Genomic DNA, 19,107 nt, shown 5'->3' with positions numbered 1-19,107 from the left:
TTGTAATTACAAGATTACTTTTACCCAGAATCTATTTTAGGGGATTCAAATTACTGTCTCAGGAAACTTGCTTTCAGCCTGAAGAACTTTTGTTTTATACTTGAAGTGAATTTGCTAGCAATGAATTCTTTCAATTTTTTAAATTTGTTTGAAAATCTCTTTATTTCACATTTATTTGTTTGTTTGTTTGTCTTTTCCCCTTTTCGCCTTTTCTAGGGTCGCTCCCGCGGCATATGGAGGTTCCCAGGCTAGGGGTCCAATAGGAGCTGTAGCTGCCGGCCTACACCACAGCCACAGCAATGCCAATTCCGAGCTGCATCTGCAACCTACACCACAGCTCACGGCAACGCCGGATCCTTAACCCACTGAGCAAGGTCAGGGATCGAACCCGCAACCTCATAGTTCCTAGTTGGATTCCTTAACCACTCTGCCGCGACGGGAACTCCATATTTCACTTTTATTTTTGAGAGATAATTTGTCTGGTTATAATGTTTTTGGTTCATAGTTTTTTATTTTGCAGTTTGAATAGGCCATTATACTGACTTTTTGATATTCAGAGTTTCTGATTTATTCTCGAAGATGGTAGGTCATGGTATCCTCATGAATTAAATTCCAATTTTTTTTACATTACTAATAAGACTGTATACTTTTCAAACGCTTATTAGTCATTTAGGTATCTTCTTTGGTGAAGCACATGTTTAAGACTTTTGCCCATTTTTCTATTGGGTTTTCAATGTATTTATTTCTCCACTATAAACTTTTTAAATATTTGGATGAAAGCCTTCTGTTGGATATTTGTGTTGCCAACCTACTCTGACATTTGCTTTTTAAATATCTTTACAAATTTTTAATATAGTTGATTTACAATGCTCCTTCAATTTCTGCTGTACAGGAAAGTGATCCAGTCATATATACATATATTTCAGGTGGCCAACCCCCATGTTTTCCCTTTTAGCCAGCCTCAGCTCTCTCTTTGCATTTCATCTCTAAAGCCGGAGTTTTATTTCCGGATACCTGCCTGCACCAGCACACAGCTTCTGTAGCAGTGACTGTGGAGGGCTGTTTCCATTTTACCTGCTTCACACTGATTGCTGTGTTCTCCTCCAAGACTCTGAGGTTAGTCCTCCGTCCTGGCTGATGGCCTCCTGGTAGGGGAACTTCTCAGGGTGCAGAAGCTTTTGCTCTTTCCAGCTTCCTCCTAGAGGTGCAGGTTTTCTCTTCTTTTTCTTCTTTCTTTTGTCCTACCCAGTTTCATGAATAGGCCAGGATCCTGAGGTCTTCTGTCAGCATTTAGCAAATTTTCTGTGTGTAAATTTCCATATGTGGACACATTCTCATGTACTTGTGGGAGTAGGTGAGCCTCATATCCTGCTACTCTGCCATCTTCCTCCCTCATTAAATATTTTAATGCTGTCATTTGATGGACAAAATTTTGATTAATAAATCCAGTTTTAAAACATTTACATTTATATTTAGTATCAATTGTATTCTGTTTTAAAAAAATCTAATCCAGAGACAAGAACATATTTTCTCTTTTTAAAATTAAAAAAATTTTTTATTACTCAATGAATTTATCACACCTGTAGTTGTATAATGATCATAACAATCCAATTTCACAGGATTTCCATCCCACAACCTAAGCATATCCCCTTACCCCCAAAACTGTCTCCTTTAGAGACCATAAGTTTTTCAATGTCTCTGAGTCAGCATCTGTTCTGCAAAGAAGAACTGCAGTCAGTCTGTCCTTTTTTCAGATTCCACATGTCAGTGAAAGCATTGGATGTTGGTGTCTCATTGTATGGCTGACTTCACTTAGCATGATAATTTCTAGGTCCATCCATGTTGCTAAAAATGCTGATATTTCATTCCTTTTAATGGCTGAGTCATATTCCATTGTGTATATGTACCACATCTTCTTGATCCACTCCTCTGTCGATGGACATTTAGGTTGTTTCCAGTCTTGGCTACTGAAAATAGTGCTGCAGTGAACACTGGAGTACATGTGTCTTTTTGAGTCATGGTTTTCTCTGGATAGATGCCCAGGAGTGGGATTGCTGGATCAAATGGTAGTTCTATCTTTAGTTTTCTGAGAAATCTCCATACTGCTTTCCACAGTGGTTGCACCAATTTACAATCCCACCAACAGTGTACTAGTGTTCCTTTTTCTCCACACCCTCTCCAGCACTTATTGTTTGTAGACTTTCTGATGGCTGGTGTAAGGTGGTACCTCATAGTGGTTTTGATTTGCATTTCTCTAATAATGAGTGATGTTGAACATCTTTTCATGTGTTTCTTGGCCATCTGTATGTCTTCTTTGGAGAACTGTCTGTTTAGATCTTCTGCCCATTTTTCGATGGGGTCATTTGTTTTTTTGGTATGGAGCTGCAGAAGGTGTTTATTATATAAACTTTGGAGATGAATCCCTTGTCAGGTGATTCACTTGCAAAGATTTTCTCCCATTCTGTGGGTTGTCTTTTTGTTTTGTTTTGGGTTTCCTTTGCTGTGCAGAAACTTTTAACTTTAATTAGGTCTCATTTGTTTATTTTTGTTTTTACTGTCATTATTTTAAGAGGTGGACCTGAGAAGATGTTGCTGTTGTTTATGTCAGAGAGTGTTTGGCCTATGTTTTCCTCTAAGAGTTTTATCATGTCTGGTCTTATATCTAGGTCTTGAATCCATTTGGAGTTTATTTTTGTGTATGGTTTTAGGGAGTGTTCTAATTTCATTCTTTTCCATGTGGCTGTCCAGTTTTCCCAGCACCACTTATTGAACAGGTGGTCTTTTCTCCACTGTATATTCTTGCCTCCTTTGTCATAGATTAGTTGGCTGCAGGTGCATGAGTTTAATTCTGGGCTTTCTATCCTGTTCCACTGATCTATATGTCTGCCTTTGTGCCCGTACCATACGGTTTTGATGATTGTTGCTTTGTAGTATAGTCTGAAGTTAGGGAGCCTGATTCCTCCAGCTCCATTTTTCTTTTTCACGGTGTCTTTGGCTATTCCGGGTCTGTTGTACTTCCAAACAAACTTTAAAATATTTTGTTGGCGTTCTGTGAAAAGTGTCCTTGGTAATTTGATAGGGATTACACTGAATCTGTACATTGCCTTAGGTAGTATAGTCATTTTGATAATATTAACTCTTCCAATTCATGAGCATGGTATATCTTTCCATCTGTTTGTGTCATCTTTGATTTCTTTCATCAAATAAATCCAAGTGTCTTAGTTTTCAGAGTACAGGTCTTTTGTTTCTTTAGGTAGGTTTACTCCCAGGTATTTTATTCTTTTGGATGCAATGGTAAATGGGATTGCTTCCCTAATTTCTCTTTCTGCTCTTTCATTGTTGGTGTATACAAATGCCATCAATTTCTGTGTATTAACTTTGTATCCTTCGACTTTGCCAAATTTAAGTAACAGTTGTCTGGTAGAGTCTTTAGGAGTCTCTAGGTATAGTAACACGTCATCTGCAAATACGGATAGTTTTACTTCTTCCTTTCCAATATGGATCCCTTTCATCTCTTTTACTCCTCTGATTGCTGTGGCTAGGACTTCCAAAACTATGTTGAAGAGCAGTGGCGAGAGCGGACATCCTTGTCTTGTTTCTGATCTCAGCAGGAATTCTTTCAGCTTTTCACCATTGAGAATGATGTTCGCTGTGAGTTTGTCATATATGGCCTTTATCATGTTGAGGTAGGTTCCCGTTATGACCACTTTCTGAAGAGTTTTTATCAGAAATGGGTGTTGGATTTTGTCAAAGGCTTTTTCCACGTCTCGAGAGGATCATATGGTTTTTATTCTTCAGTGTGTTAATGTGGTGTATCACACTGATGGATTTGCAGATATTGAAGAACCCTTGCATCCCTTGGATAAATCCCACTTGATCATGATGTCCAATCCTTTTAATGTATTGTTGGATGTGGTTTGCTAGTATTTTGTAGAGGATTTTTGCATTGATGTTCATCAGTGAAATTGGCCTGTAGTTTTCTTTTTTTGTGGAATCTTTGTCTGGTTTTGGTATCAGGGTGATGGTGGCCTCATAAAATGAATTTGGGAGTATCCCTTCCTCTGCAATTTTTTGAAATAGTTTCAGAAGGAGAGGTGTTAGCTCTTCTCTAAGAGTTTGACAGAATTCTCCTGTGAAGCCATCTGGTCCTGGACTTTTGTTTGTTGCAATTTTTTAAATCACAGTTTCAATTTGAGTTCTTGCGATGGGTCCATTCATCTTTCTATTTCATCTTGGTTTCGTCTTGCAAGATTGCACTTTTCTAAGAATTTGTCCATTTCTTCTAGGTTTTCTGTTTTATTGGCATATAGTTGCATAGAGTAGTCTCTTATGATCCTTTGTATTTCTGTGACATCCATTGTTACTTCTCCTTTTTCATTTCTAATTTTATTGATTTGAATCCTGTCCCTTTTTTGCTTGAAAAGTCTGGGTAAGGGTTTATCAGTTTTGTTGATTTCTCAAAGAACCAGCTTTTTGTTTCGTTGATCTTTTCTATGGTTTTCTTTGTTTCTCTCTCATTGATTTCTGCTCTGATCTTTAGGATTTCTTTCCTTCTACTGACTTTAGGTCTTATCTGTTCTTCTCTCTTGAGCTGCTTTAGATGTAAAGTTAGGTTGTTTCTTTGAGCTTTTTCTTGTTTCCTGAGGTGGGCTTGTATTGCTATAAACTTTCCTCTTAGAACGGCTTTTGCTGCATCCCATAGGTTTTGGAGTGTCATATCTTCATTGTCATTTGCTTCTAGGTATTTTTTAATTTCCTCTTTGATTTCTTCAGTGATCCATTGGTTGTTTAGTAGCATGTTGTTGAGTCTCCACGTGTTTGTGTTTTTTGCCGTTTTTTTCTTGTTGTTGATTTCCAGTCGTATAGCATTGTGGTCAGAAAAGATGCTTGATATGATTTCAATTTTCTTAAAGTTACTGAGGTTGAATTTGTAGCCCAGGATGTGATCAATCTTGGAGAATGTTTCATGTGCACTTGAGAAGAATGTGTATTCTGTTCCTTTTGGATGGAATGTCCTATAAGTATCTATTAAGTCCATCTGATTTAATGCTTCATTCAGGGCCTGTTTCCTTATTGATTTTCTGTCTGGACGATCTGTCTATTGCTGTGAGTGGGGTGTTAAAGTCCCCCACTATGACTGTGTTATTGTCGATTTGTCCTTTTAAGGTTGTTAGCAGGTGCCTTACATATTGTGCTGAACCTATGTTGGGTGCATAGATATTTAAAATTGTTACATCTTCCTCTTAGATTGATCCTTTGATCATTACGTAATGTCCTTCTTTGTCCCTTAAACTATTCTTCATTTTAAAGTGTATTTTGTCTGTTATGAGTATTGCTACTCCAGCTTTCTTTTGATCCCTGTTTGCATGAAATATGTTCTTCCATCCTCTCACTTGAATTTGTATGTGTCCCTAGAAGTGAAGTGGATCTCTTGAAGACAGCGTATATATGGATCTTCTTTTTGTATCCATTCAGGCAGTCTATGTCTTTTGGTTTGGGTGTTGAGTCCATTAACATTTAAGGTAATTATTGATATGTATGTTCTTATTGCCATTTTATTAATTGCTTTGGATTTGTTTTTGTTGATCTTTTTTCTTCCCTTCTTTTCTTGTTCTCTCCTCTTCTGGTTTGATGACTATCTTTAGTGTTGTATTTGAGTTGATTTTTCTTACTTGTCTGTGTATCAATTGTAGATTTTTGGTTTGCAGTCATTCTGAAGTTTTGATATGAGTCTATATGTATATGAGATTGTTTTAAGTTGTTGTTCTCTTAATTGCAAGTTCATATCCAGTGTCCTGCTGCATTTGTACCCACCTCTTCTGATGATTTCTGATTTTGGTGGTGTAATTGTGCATGGATGATTTCATATCTTTACTGTATATACCTTTACTGGTGAGCCTTGTCATTTGTGGAATTTTTGTTTCCTGTGGCTGTCTTTTCTTTTCTGCTTAGAGAAGTTCCTTTAGTATTTGTTTAAGGATGGTTTAGTGCTGTTGAATTCTCTCAGCTTTTGCTTATCTGTGAAGGTTTTGATTTCTCCTTCAAATCTGAATGAGAGCCTTGCTGGGTAGAGTAATCTTAGTTGGAGGTTTTTTCCTTTCATCACGTTAAGTATATCATGCCACTCCCTTCTGGCCTGCAGAGTTTCTGCTGAAAAATCTGCTGATATAACCTTATCTGGGTTCCCTTGTATGTTATTTGTTTTTTTTCCCTAGCTGCTTTTAGGATTTTCTCTGTCTTTAATTTTGGTCAGTTTGATTAATATGTGTCTCAGAGTATTCCTCCTTGGGTTTATTTTATCGCTTCCTGGATTTGAGTGAGTGATTCCTTTCCCCTGTTAGGGAAGTTTTCGGCTACTATCTCTGGGAATATTTTTTCTGTCTCCTTCTGCCACCCCTATAATACGGATGTTGGTGCATTTCACCTTGTCCCAGAGTTCTCAATCTTTTTTCTCTTTTCTGTTCTGCATCCATAATTTCCACTAATCTGTCCTCCACCTTGCTTATTTGTTCTTCTGCCTCCTGTATTCCGCTGTTAGCTGCTTCTGGTGAATTTTTTATTTCAGTTATTGTATTTTGCATCTCTTAAGTTTTATATCTTGTATCTCTTTGGTCAGTGTTTCCTGTAAGTTATCCATCTTTGCCTCCAGTTTATTTCCAATGTCTTGCATCATCTTCAGCATCACCAGTTTAAAGTCTTTTTCTTGGAGGCTAAGAATCTCCTCCTCACTTAACTGTTTTTCTGAGGTTTTTCCTTTCTCCCTCATCTGAGTTATAGTTCTCTGACTTTTCATTTTTATAGGTTTTTGGTGTGGTGACCTTTTTATAGATAATAGAGCTGCAGCCTCTCTTACTTCTGGTGTCTGCCCCCCTTGCGGCTGAAGTCTGTATGGGTGCTTGCTGTAGGCTTCCTGATGGGAGGGACTGATACCTGCCCATTGATAGTTGGAGCCTAATCCCTCTGTTGGGTGGGGCTTAGTCTCTGGATGGGATTAGAGGCAGCTGTGTGCCTGAGGGGTCTTTAGGCAGCCGGTTTACTGAGGGGAGGGGCTGTGATCCCAGCTGGATTGTTGTTTGGCCTGGGGCTTCTCAGTGCTGACAGGTGGGGCCAGATTTTCCCAAAATGGCCACCTCCAGAGAAAGGCACACTGCTGAATATTCCCGAGAGCTTCGCTTCCAATGACCTTCCCTCACAACAGGCCACATTCACCCCTCTCTTCCCAGGAGGTCCTCCAGGAACTGTAGTCAGGTTTGACCCAGACTCCTATGGAGACTTTGCTTTGCCCTGGGACCCAGTGCATGTGAAAGTATGTGTGCGCCTTTTAGGAATGGGGTCTCTGTTTCCCCGAGTTCTGTGGAGCTCCTGCACACAAGCCCCACTGGCCTTCAATGCCAGATGCTTCGGGGGCTCTTTCTCCCAGTGCCAGATCCCCACACGTTGGAGTTTGATGTGGGGCTCAGAACTCTCACTCCTGAACCAGTTAATTTCTAGTCTGTGGGGCTTCCCACCTGGGAGGTACTGGGTTGTTTACATCATGTAATTGCCCCTCCTACCTCTTGATGTGGCCTCTTTTTCTTCTGGAGTAGGATATCTTTTTTAAGGTTTCCAGTCCATTTTGGTGAAGTGTGCTCAGTCTTTAGTTGTGAATTTTGTTGTTTTTAGGAGAGAAGTTGAGCTCCAGTCCTTCTATTCCACCATCTTAATTCTATCTCGAATAGTCCATTTTAAATACATATCACAGCTTCTTTATCCATTCATTTGTGGGTTTTGTTTTGTTTTTTTTTGTCTTTTTGCCTTTTCTAGAGCCACTTCCCAGGCTAGGGGTCTAATCAGAGTTGTAGCCACCAGCCTATGCCAGAGCCACAGCAACGTGGGATCCAAGCTGCATCTGCAACCTACACCACAGCTCAGGACAACGCTGGGTCTTTAACCCACTGAGCAAGGCCAGGGATCGAATCTGCAACCTCACGGTTCCTAGTCTGATTTGTTAACCACTGCGCTATGATGGGAACTCCCTAAACTATGATATAAACTTTATTGTAGAGCTATAATCTAAAATTACATAATACTGACTTTCATATTTGCCATGTTCTTTCCTATACTGGAGATACCTATTTCTTCATACAGCTTTAAGTTACTGTCTAATATCCTTTCACACTAACCTGAGGGATTCCCTTTAGCACTTTCTATACAGCAGGTCTAGTAGCAATTCCTTCAAGGCTAGGAGCTATCCTATTTTTGTAGTTGGTTTTGTACCATGACACTTCTTCATATTTCCACAAACTTTTCTTACCATTTTGAAGTTGTATTTGTCTTAATTGGGCTTTCTCTTATTAGTGTAAACATCTAATTGTTTCTCAATGCTCTGACAAAGTTGGTTCTGATGGTTTTCTGACATATATGTATTTCTGTTAGGGAGTAGCTTGGGGCCTCCTGGTATGCCACTTTGCTGACATATGCCTAAAATGGTTGTTTGGAAGCTGCCACAAAACACTTAAATTTATCTTACTGTAAAGTACTTAAATCATGGGGCTACACCAGCTTTTTTTTCTTTTTTGGTCTTTTTTGCTATTTCTTGGGCCGGCTCCAGCGGCATATGGAGGTTCCCAGGCTAGGGGTCAAATCGGAGCCGTAGCCACTGGCCTACGCCAGAGCCACAGCAACGCGGGATCCGAGCCACGTCTGCAGCCCACACCACAGTCATGGCAACGCTGGATCGTTAACCCACTGAGCAAGGGCAGGGACCGAACCCGCAACCTCATGGTTCCTAGTCGGATTCGTTAACCACTGCACCACGACGGGAACTCCATACACCAGCTTTTGTACAGGTTTTTTAAACTATTAGAAACATGCCAATTTTTTTTTTTTGTCTTTTAGGGCTGCATGGGAGGCATATGGAGGTTCCCAGGCTAGGGGTCGAATCAGAGCTGTGGCCACCGGCCTATGCCACAGCCACAGCAATGCGGGATCTGAGCTACGCCTGCAACCTACACTAAAGCTCACAGCAATGCCAGATCCTTAACCCACTGAGCGAGGCCAGGGATTGAACCCACGTCCTCGTGGATGCTAGTTGGGTTTGTTAACCACTGACCCACAATGGGAACTCCAGAAATTTGCCAATTTTTTATAGGAAGGTAGAAAAACAGCCATTTTGACTAGCTAGACAGAGTTCTATTTTTTTTCATTCTGTCTTGTTATCACAAAAGATGATATAAGTAATGAAAACTATGTTCCCTAAGGAACTGATTATATAGCACATAGTTTATGTCATGAAAATTCACAATGTAGGGAAAAGCCTATATATTTTTCTTTCATGAGCAGGTAAGCTCTTAAGTATTATCTAATTAGTATTTGTTTGTTGGAGTAATGGGCACATGAAAAATTATTTTAAAGACACATACAAATTGACATATATATTTATTGGTTAATAAGAATGAAATTATTAGTTGTTCTATGGTATCTGCAGGGAGTTGGTTCCAGGATCTCCTGTGGGTACCAAAATCTGAGAATGCTCAAGTTTCTTATATAAAATGGTGTGGTATTTTCATGTAACTTATGCACATCCTTCCTGTATACTTTAAATCATCTCTAGGTTACTTGTAATACCTAATACAATATAAAACTATATAAATAATTGTATGCAATGTAAATGCCATGTAAATAGTTGCCAGGGCATAGAAAATTCAAGTTTTCTTTTTGAAACTTTCTGAAAAAGTTTTTTCCAAGTAATTTTGATCTACGGTCAGTTGAATCTGTAGATGTGAAACCCATGAATACAGAGGGCCAAATTATTAAACTGATAAAGGATGACCAATGTTTGAATTTCTTACTTTCTTTTAATAACTGTACTCTACAGTTGAAATACTTAAACTCTGAGAATCTGTCTACTGTGTCCAAACATTATAAATCTCTACTTACCTACCACTTTGTCCAAACCTAATTGAAATATTAGGTCAGTAATTGATGGATTCACTGCTGAAAGATTTTGTGCTCTACTTGGATGTCCTGAAGCTGCTCCATTTTTAACTGTAATAATAATAGATTGCCAGATAAGTTGTTTTAAAGCTAAAATTTTGTTGGGATAAAATTACAGTACATAAAGTTAATTAGTGATGCTATCTTATAATTATTTAATCAACAATTTAACATACTTATTCAATTAAATACAAATTACACCTAATTTTAAAAAACTTACTAGCTAGATATTATTGCCAGATATTATTATATCTGTACTTTTCAAATATTATCTTATTTAATTCTAACAAGAATTCTAGGAACTAGATTTTCTTTTTGTCTCTTTTGTCTTTGCAGGGCCGTACCCATGGCATATGGAGGTTCCCAGGCTAGGGGTCTAATTAGAGCTGTAGCCACTGGCCTAGGCCACAGCCACAGCAACACCAGATCCAAGCCACATCTGCAACCTATACTACAGCTCACAGCAATGCTAGATCCTTAACCCACTGAGCGAGGCCAGGGATTGAATCCACAACCTCATGGTTCCTAGACAGAGTCATTAACCACTGAGCCACGATGAGAACTCCAATTTTTCCATTTCTTTTACAAACTCAAAAATACAATAGTACCCCACCCCATTATTTGCAGTTTCACTTTCTATAGTTTCAGTTATCCATGGTCAAACTCAGTACAAAATATTAAATGGAGAAGTCCAGAAGTAAACAATTCATAAGTTTTAAATTGTGTACTATTCTGAGTAGTGATGAACCTCTGCACTGACCTGCTCTATATGCCTGGGACATGAATCATATCTTTGTCCAGTGTATCCATGCTGTATGTGCTACCTGCCCATCAGACACTTAGTAGCCATCTTGTATATCAGTCCATCTGACTCAGTATTGCAGTGCTTGTGTTGCAGCAACACATACAATGGCCATATTGACCAGCAACTAAATTACTGACAGGAAACATAGGAAAAGACACAGTATACACAGGGTTCAGAACAATCTGCTATTATTAGACATCCACTAGGGATGTATATATCTATCTCCATATCCCTGTGTGGATAAGAGGGACTCTTGTAATCACTACAAAGATACTGACATTGATATAGACATAAATGGCAAAAGTGACACATAAAAGATACTACAGAGAGAAATATAATACAACAGAAATAGAATACAAGTCATATTGTAAATAAAGGTAATAGCAGTTCCCTTAAAAATAAAAGAAACAGGGCGTTCCCATCATGGCTCAGCAGTAACGAACCTGACCAGTATCCATGAGGATGTGGGTTCAATCCCTGGCCCTCCTTGGTGGGTCAGGGATCTGGCACTGCCGTGAGCTGTGGTGTAGACTGGCAGCTGTAGCTCCAATTTGATCCCTAGCCTAGGAACTTTCATATCCTGCAGGTGGGGCTCTAAAAAAATAAAATAAAAAAACCCAAGTAAAATGGAGGAAAGGATCAAGATGGTGGAGGAATAAGATGTCATGCTCACCTTCTCCCACAAACACATCAGAAAAAAGTACATCTACATGCAGGACGATTCACACAGAACAACTACTGAACACTGGCAGAAGAACTTAAACCTCCAAAAAGGGCAAGAAATCCTTGACATACTGAGTAGAACAAAAGAAAAAAAGAAAAAAGAGAGAGAGAGAGAGAAGAGGAATAAGGACAGGATTAGTGAGCTGTGGAAGAGAAAAGGAACCTACACCATGTGAAGCCACCTAACCTACAGAGAGATCAGCCAAGACAGAGGGACCTCAAAGTCACTGAGAAAAGCACAGCAGCTGGACTGAGGAGGGCAAAGCAGTGTAAGAGCTGCACAGATAATCCGCACCACCAACTGGACACCACAGCCTGAGATGCTTGGGTAGGGGCTGGGTGACCAGACTCGGGCTCTGGAGGTCAGCACTGGGGAGAGGACTAGGATTGGCTGTGTGGAGACAGCCTAAGGGGGCAGCGTGCGGTGTGCCACAGGCTGGGGAGCAGAATGCCATAGCAGAGGGGAGGAGGTCTGGGCCTGTCAGAGAGGCAAGCCACAATTGTTGGGGAGGGCAAGAGGAGGAGGGGCTGACCGCCACAGGAAGCTCCCTGTGCACATGTGGGCTCTGAGGGTGAGGTGCCTCATGGTGCAGGCTACAGGTGGCGAGAGGCCACTTGCTCATGCTACAGGAGACCAGGCGCTTCTTGTGCAGGTGACATGTGGCCAGGTACCTCTTGTGTGGGCTAAGGGCAGTGGGGGGCTAAGTATGATGTGGTGCCTCCTGTGTGATCTACAGGTGACAGGGACAAACCACAGCAGTCATCCCAGAAATGAGAGGGAGGCATGGCCTGCCACCACTAGGGGTCTGTGAACAGGCTCCACCTGTGATCCTAGTGACCTCAGAGGTCGGCAAAAAAAAGGGCACTGCAACCAAGCATCACCTGTTGTTGCTCTCACTCCCCTGGGAACACACCCACCCTGCTCTGCCACTGCCAAATGCTCCAAGAAGTGCCCACACACTTGATTACTGTTGCCTTCCAGGACCCTGCAACTAGGAACAACATGTACAGCACCTCCTGCATAGACTAAGTAGGATGGGGTGCTTCTTGCATGGTCTACAGTGGGGGGGTCAAAGTACTGAAGTTATCTCTAACTCCAGAGGTGGGTGTGGCCCACCTCCACTAGGGGTCTGTGAACAGGCATCACTTGTGGCCCTAGTCACCTCACAGGGCACCAAAGAGGAGGGTATTGCAACTGAACACCACCTGTTGTTGCTCTCTCCTCTGGGAAATCATACACCCTGCCACTGCCACTGCCAAATGCTCTGGGCACCTCCTAAATCTGCCTAAGGCTCATTACCACTTCTCAGGGCCCTACAACTAGGAGTAGCCTGCACCACCTTCCTGCAGGTCCTTGATATTGTCAAGAGCCCAGCAACCAAGCACTGACTACTGGCCCTACCCATTGCCTCCTTCTCCTTGGAAACACACTCAGCACCCTGGGAATAACAGCCTGCTCACACCAAAGAAAGAGCAGGAAATATCCAAACTCCTAAGCCAAAAATAAACAGTAACCCCTCACAAAATACAAAGGGGTGCTCCATAAATAGCCCTCCAAGAATACAGTTTGGTTTCCCCAAACTCACAGACAAAGAAAAATATAAGCAAGATGAAGAAGCTAAGGAACCACTCCCAGTTAAAAGAACAGAAGAATTCACATGGAGCAGCAAACAATTAAATAGACCTCTCCAGTCTGATACACACTGAGTACAAAAGGGAGACAGTGAAAATACTGAAGGAATTAAGGGTAAATATGAAGGACTTAAGAGTGGATATATACAGTAATGAAGATTACTTTAGAAAATAACTAGAAAACAATAGGAGGAACCAAGAAAAATTAGAAAATTCATTTGTGGAGATGCAAACTGAACTAAAGGCACTAAAGAGCAGAATGAATAATGCAGAGGAACGAATTAGTGACCTGGAGGATTGAATAATGGAAATCACCCAATCAGGAGAGCAGACAGAAAACCAAATGAAAAAACATGAAAGCAATATAAGAGATCAATGGGATAATATAAAGGGGGCCAATCTACGCATAATAGGAATTCCAGAAGGAGAAGAAAAAAAAAGAGGGAATTGAAAATATATTTGAGGAGATTATGGCTGAAAACTTTTCAAATCTAAAGAAAACAGATATCAAGATACAGGAAGCACAGAGGGCCCCAAACAAGTTGAACCCAAGCAGGCCCACACCAAGACATACTATAATAAAAATGGCAAAAGTTAAAGAGAGGATTCTAAAGGCAGCAAGAGAAAAGTAAAGCATTAATTATAAGGGGGAACCCCCATAAAGCTATCAGCTGGTTTCTCTACAGAAACACTACAGGCCAGAAGAGAGTGGTAAGATATAGTCAAAGTTCTAAAAGGGAAAAATCTGCAGCCTAGAATACTCTACCCAGCAAGAATATCATTTAAAATAGAAGAAAAAATAAAATAAAGAATTTTTCCAACAAACAAAAGCTAAAAGAGAACAGCAATACTAAACCTTTCTAAAAGAAATACTAAAAGGGATTCTCTAAATAAAAAAGAAATAAGAAGAAATAGGATGGAGAACATCACAACTGGAAAGCAATCACTCAAATAAGCCAGTAAACAGATCTAAAAGAGGGGAAAATAACTGCTGTGAAAGTGGCAGTAAATACAAGGAACAGCAAAAGGACAAACATGAGAATGTTGAAAAAGGAATTCAAAATTACAGAATGTGGGGAAGGAACGTAAGAAAATCTAGATTCCTGTTTTTATAAAAATGTGTTTGACTTTAAAATTAAGGCCATAAAGAAAGACAAAGAAGGACACCATTTAATGATAAAAATCCATTAAAGAAGAGGATATTACATCCATCAATATATAGGCACTTAATATAGGAACACCCAGATACATATAATAAATAACAACAGACATAAAAGGAGAAATTGATGGGAATACAGTTATAATAGGAGAATTTAACAGCCCATTCACATCAATGGACAGATCCTCTAGACAGAAAATCAATAAGGCAACAGAGATCCTAAATGACATAGTAGAAAAGTTAGACTTAATTGACATTTTCAGGACATTACATCCAAGAAAATCAGAGTATACATTCTTCTCAAGTGCACATGGAACATTCTCAAGGATTGACCACATCCTGTGGCACAAAACTAACCTCAACAAATTTAAGAATAGAGAAATTATTTCAAGTGTTTTCTCTGACCATAATGGCATGAAACTAGACATCAACCACAGGAAAAGAAATGAGAAAAACTGACTACATGGAGACTAAACAACATGCTACTAAAAAACCAATGGGTCAATGAGGAAATCAAAAATGAAATTAAAAAATACCTAGAGACAAATGTTAATGAAGTCACAAGCATTCAAAATCTATGGATGCAACAAAAGCAGTGCTTAGAGGGAAATTCATAGTGATACAGGCCTTTCTCAAAAAAGAATTAAAATCTCAAATCAACAACTTAGCCCACAACCTAAATGAATTAGAAAAGGAAGAACAAAACCTAAAGTCAGCAGAAGGAAGGAAATTATAAAGATGAGAGGAAATCAGTAAAGTAGAGATTCAAAAAACAATAGAAAAAAATCAATAAAACCAAGAGCTGGTAAACAAAATTGATACACCTCTGGCCAGACTCGCCATGAAGAGGAGAGAAAAAACCCAAATACACAAAATAAGAAATGAAAAAGAAGTCACAATGGTTACTGCAGAAATACAAACAAACAAACAAACAAACAAACAAAAAACCATAAGAGAATACTATGAACAATTATATGCCAACAAATTTGAAAACCTAGAAGAAATGGACAACTTTCCAGAGACTTACAGCCTGCCAAAACTGAATCAAGAAGAAACTGAACAGACCAATCACTAGAAATGAAATTGAATATGTCATAAAAACACTCCCTACAAAAAAAAGTCCAGGATCAGATGGCTTCACAGGCAAATTCTACCAAATATACAAAGAGGGATTTATACCTATCATCCTTAAACTTTTTCAAAAGGTTGAAGAAGAAGGAACACTCCCAAAGACCTTCTATGAAGCCACAATCACCCAAATACCAAAACCAGATAAAAATACTACCAAAAAAGAAAATTATAGGCCAATATCATTGATGAATGTAGACGTGAAAATTCTCAACAAAATTTTAGCCAACTGAATCAAACAACATATAGAAAAAGAACATACACACCACAACCAAGTGGGATTCATCCCAAATTCACGAGGATGGTTCAACATATGCACATCTATCAATGTCATACACCACATTAACAAAAGAAAAATAGAGAGAGAGGACAAGATGGCGGAGGAGTAGGGGGACACGCTCGCCCTCTCCCACAAACACAACAAAAAAAGCACATCTACAGAATAAATGACTCGCACAGAACAGCAACCAATTGCTGGCAGAGGAACCTAAACTCCAATAACGGCAAGAAGTTCGTGACATTATTGGGCAGAATGGGAGAAAAGAGGAGAGTGAGAGAAGGTGAATCCGAGCGGGGACGGGCGCTCCTGAAAGGGAACTGCGGAGGAGAAAGGGATCCCGCACCCTGGAAAGTCACCTACCGGGCGAAAGATCAAATGAACTGAGGAATCCCCAGATGCAGAAAAGAGTGTAGCAGTAAGTCGGAGTACGGAAAAACCGATCAAGAACCCAACGGACCATCTGAACTACGGGCACAGTCACCAAAAATTGAGATGCCTGGGTGGGGGCTGGGCACCGAATCCTCAGCTCCAGAGGTTAGTCCCCGGGAAAGGGCCGGGGGACGCCTGGGTGGGGGCTGGGCACTGAGACCTCGGCTCCAGAGATTAGTCCCCGGGCTAGGGGGGCGGGGAAGAGCGGAAACTGCTTGGGAGGTCTCTAGACCATTTGAAGGGGCAGAGACTGCCTGGGAGACTAGAAAACAAAGCTGTCGCAGAGGAAGGGAGCAATACTCTAGGGGCGGGGAAGTGGAAAGCCGCCTTAGAGGGAACCTGGGAGAAGAGCCTGGTCTGCGCCCGTGCTGGGGAGGGGAGAGAAGAAGGGGTGGGTCCCCATAGAATACCCCCCACGCCACAGCAAGCTTACAGGCCCGCTAGCTAGCAGAAAGCTGTGCTTCCCAGTGCATTCCCTCCCCCCACCCCCACCCCCCCTACGCTCTCGCCGAACCTGGGGCTGCCTGCCATCCAGAAGGGCTGGCCTCAACAATTGCCTGAAGCCTACCACCGCAGGGGCTCTCCCTGCACAGGCCTCCTTGCCCTTTGGAGGGGCTACACTTCCACAGAGCAGCACCAAACACCACCAGCCCCCTAGAAAAGGCCTGCAGCCCAGAAAAGCTAGAACAAGCCTAGCCAGGCCGTGAATAGATCGGCCTAATTCTCCGACGGTTTTTTTGAGACGGGCTGCCCCGGGGAGGAGCCTCTTGGGTCTCCAAGGGCCTTGCTACCCACCCAAGCCCCCAGGGGGTGCTAAGACCTAGTGGACCAGCTGCATAGGACTGCCAGCTCCAGGCAGGACCCCCTGCAGCCCAGAAAAGCTGCAACAAGCCTGGCCGAGTTGGGAAAAGATCTCAGACGGTCTTTCTGAATCGGGCTGCCCTGGGGAGGAGCCTCTTGAGTCTCCAAGGGCCCTGCTACCCGCTCAAGCCCCCAGGGGGTGCCTGAGACCTAGTGGACCAGCTGCATAGGACTGCCAGCTCCAGGCAGGACCCCCTGCAGCCCAGAAAAGCTGCAACAAGCCTGGCCGAGTTGGGAAAAGATCTCAGAAGGTTTTTCTGAGTCGGGCTGCCCTGGGGAGGAGCCTCTTGGGTCTCCAAGGGCCCTGCTACCTGCCCAAGACCCCAAGGAGTGCTGAGACCTAGTGGACCAGCTGCATAGGACTGCCAGCTCCAGGCAGGACCCCCTGCAGCCCAGAAAAGCTGCAACAAGCCTGGCCGAGTTGGGAAAAGATCTCAGACGGTCTTTCTGAATCGGGCTGCCCTGGGGAGGAGCCTCTTGAGTCTCCAAGGGCCCTGCTACCCGCCCAAGACCCCAGGGGGTGCTGAGAACCAAGTGAAATCTGCTGCCATCGTGGGGTGGACCTCCCAGTCCTGTCTGCCCTCAGGAAGTCCTCCTTTGCTTCAAAGAAACACTGTTAGCCCCATCAACACCCCAGAAAAGACACACTGCCTCAAAAAAGATTGACCAACAACGCCAGCCCTCAGGAAATATTCCACGGCAGTGACAAGGCAAACACTACCCGATAACGGAGAGTACAACTCCCTCAGGAGAAAGAAGACGACAAGCAAGATGAAGAAGCTGTGAAACCACCCCCAGTCAAACCAACAGGAGAACTCACCTAAAACAGTCAACAATGAAACAGATCTCGGCAGTCAGACAGACCTGGAATTCAAAAGAGAAATACTGAAAATACTGAAGGAATTAAGAGAAGATACGAACAGTAAGGCAGATACCCTCAGAAAGGAGCTAGAAAATATAAGGAGGAGCCAAGAAAAACTAGAACATTCATTTGCAGAGATGCAAACTGAACTAGGGGCAGTAAAAACCAGAATGAATAATGCAGAAGAACGAATCAGTGATATGGAAGATAGAATAATGGAAATCACTCAATCTGGTCAACAGACAGAAAACCGAATCAAAAAACTGGAAAGCAATATAAGAGACCTATGGGATAATATAAAACGGGCCAATCTACACATAATAGGAATTCCAGAAGGAGTAGAAAAAGATAAGGGAATGGAAAATATATTTGAAGAAATTATCGCTGGAAACTTCCCAAATCTAAAGGATACTGGATTCAAGATACAAGAAGCACAGAGGGCCCCAAACAAACTGAACCCAAACAGACCCACACCAAGACACATCATAATAAAAATGGCAAAAGTTAGTGATAAAGAGAGGATCCTAAAGGCAGCAAGAGAAAAACAGAATGTTACCTACAAGGGAACCCCCATAAGAATATCAGCTGATTTCTCTACAGAAACACTACAGGCCAGGAGGGAATGGAAAGAGATATTTAAAGTGCTCAAAGGAAAAAATATGCAACCTAGAATACTCTATCCAGCAAGAATATCATTTAAAATAGAAGGGGAAATAAAAATTTTTCCCAACAAACAAAAACTTAAAGAATACAGCAACACAAAACCCAGGTTAAAGGAAATATTGAAAGCACTTCTCTAAACCAAAAAGAAAGGAAGGAAAGGGAAGAAAAAAGAAAAGAAAAAAAAAAAAAGAACAAGAAGAAGAACTAGGACTGAGGAAACCGCAATCAGAGAGCAGTCACTCAAATAAGCCAGCATACAGATTTAATCATGAACATGCTTCAAACAAAATAAAATTAAAAAGAAAAAAATAAAAGAGTCATCAAAACCATAAAATGTGGGCAAGGGATGTTAGGAGGTAAATAACCCTTTTTGTTTGTATGTATGTCTCTCTTCTTAATTTTAATATAATAATGAAGTGTTTGAACTTACAGGACCATCAGGCTAAAACACACAATTATGGGAAGGGGTTAGCATACTTAAAAAGGGCAACCACAAGCCAAAACGAAATATTGCATTTGCAAAAAATGAAAAAAAAAATATACACTCAAGCAGATAATAACAGGAAACCATCCAACCAAAAAAAAAAAAA

At 41.1% G+C, this 19,107-nt stretch overlaps 1 protein-coding gene across 1 annotated transcript in view; it reads right to left on the bottom strand.

Annotated features, from left to right (window-relative positions):
- The window catches only part of CCDC7 (coiled-coil domain containing 7), a 341,366-nt gene that overhangs the window by 52,604 nt on the left and 269,655 nt on the right, over nt 1–19,107 (bottom strand). Inside the window, 1 exon segment of the mRNA XM_021064965.1 lies at nt 9,919–10,026. Within this exon segment, the coding sequence (XP_020920624.1) occupies nt 9,919–10,026 (108 nt within the window).

The sequence above is a fragment of the Sus scrofa genome, chromosome 10 (assembly GCF_000003025.6).
Source record: "Sus scrofa isolate TJ Tabasco breed Duroc chromosome 10, Sscrofa11.1, whole genome shotgun sequence".
Lineage (NCBI taxonomy): Eukaryota > Metazoa > Chordata > Mammalia > Artiodactyla > Suidae > Sus > Sus scrofa.
Note: the sequence above shows the minus strand (reverse complement) of the source record. Positions and strands in the feature narration are given on the sequence as shown.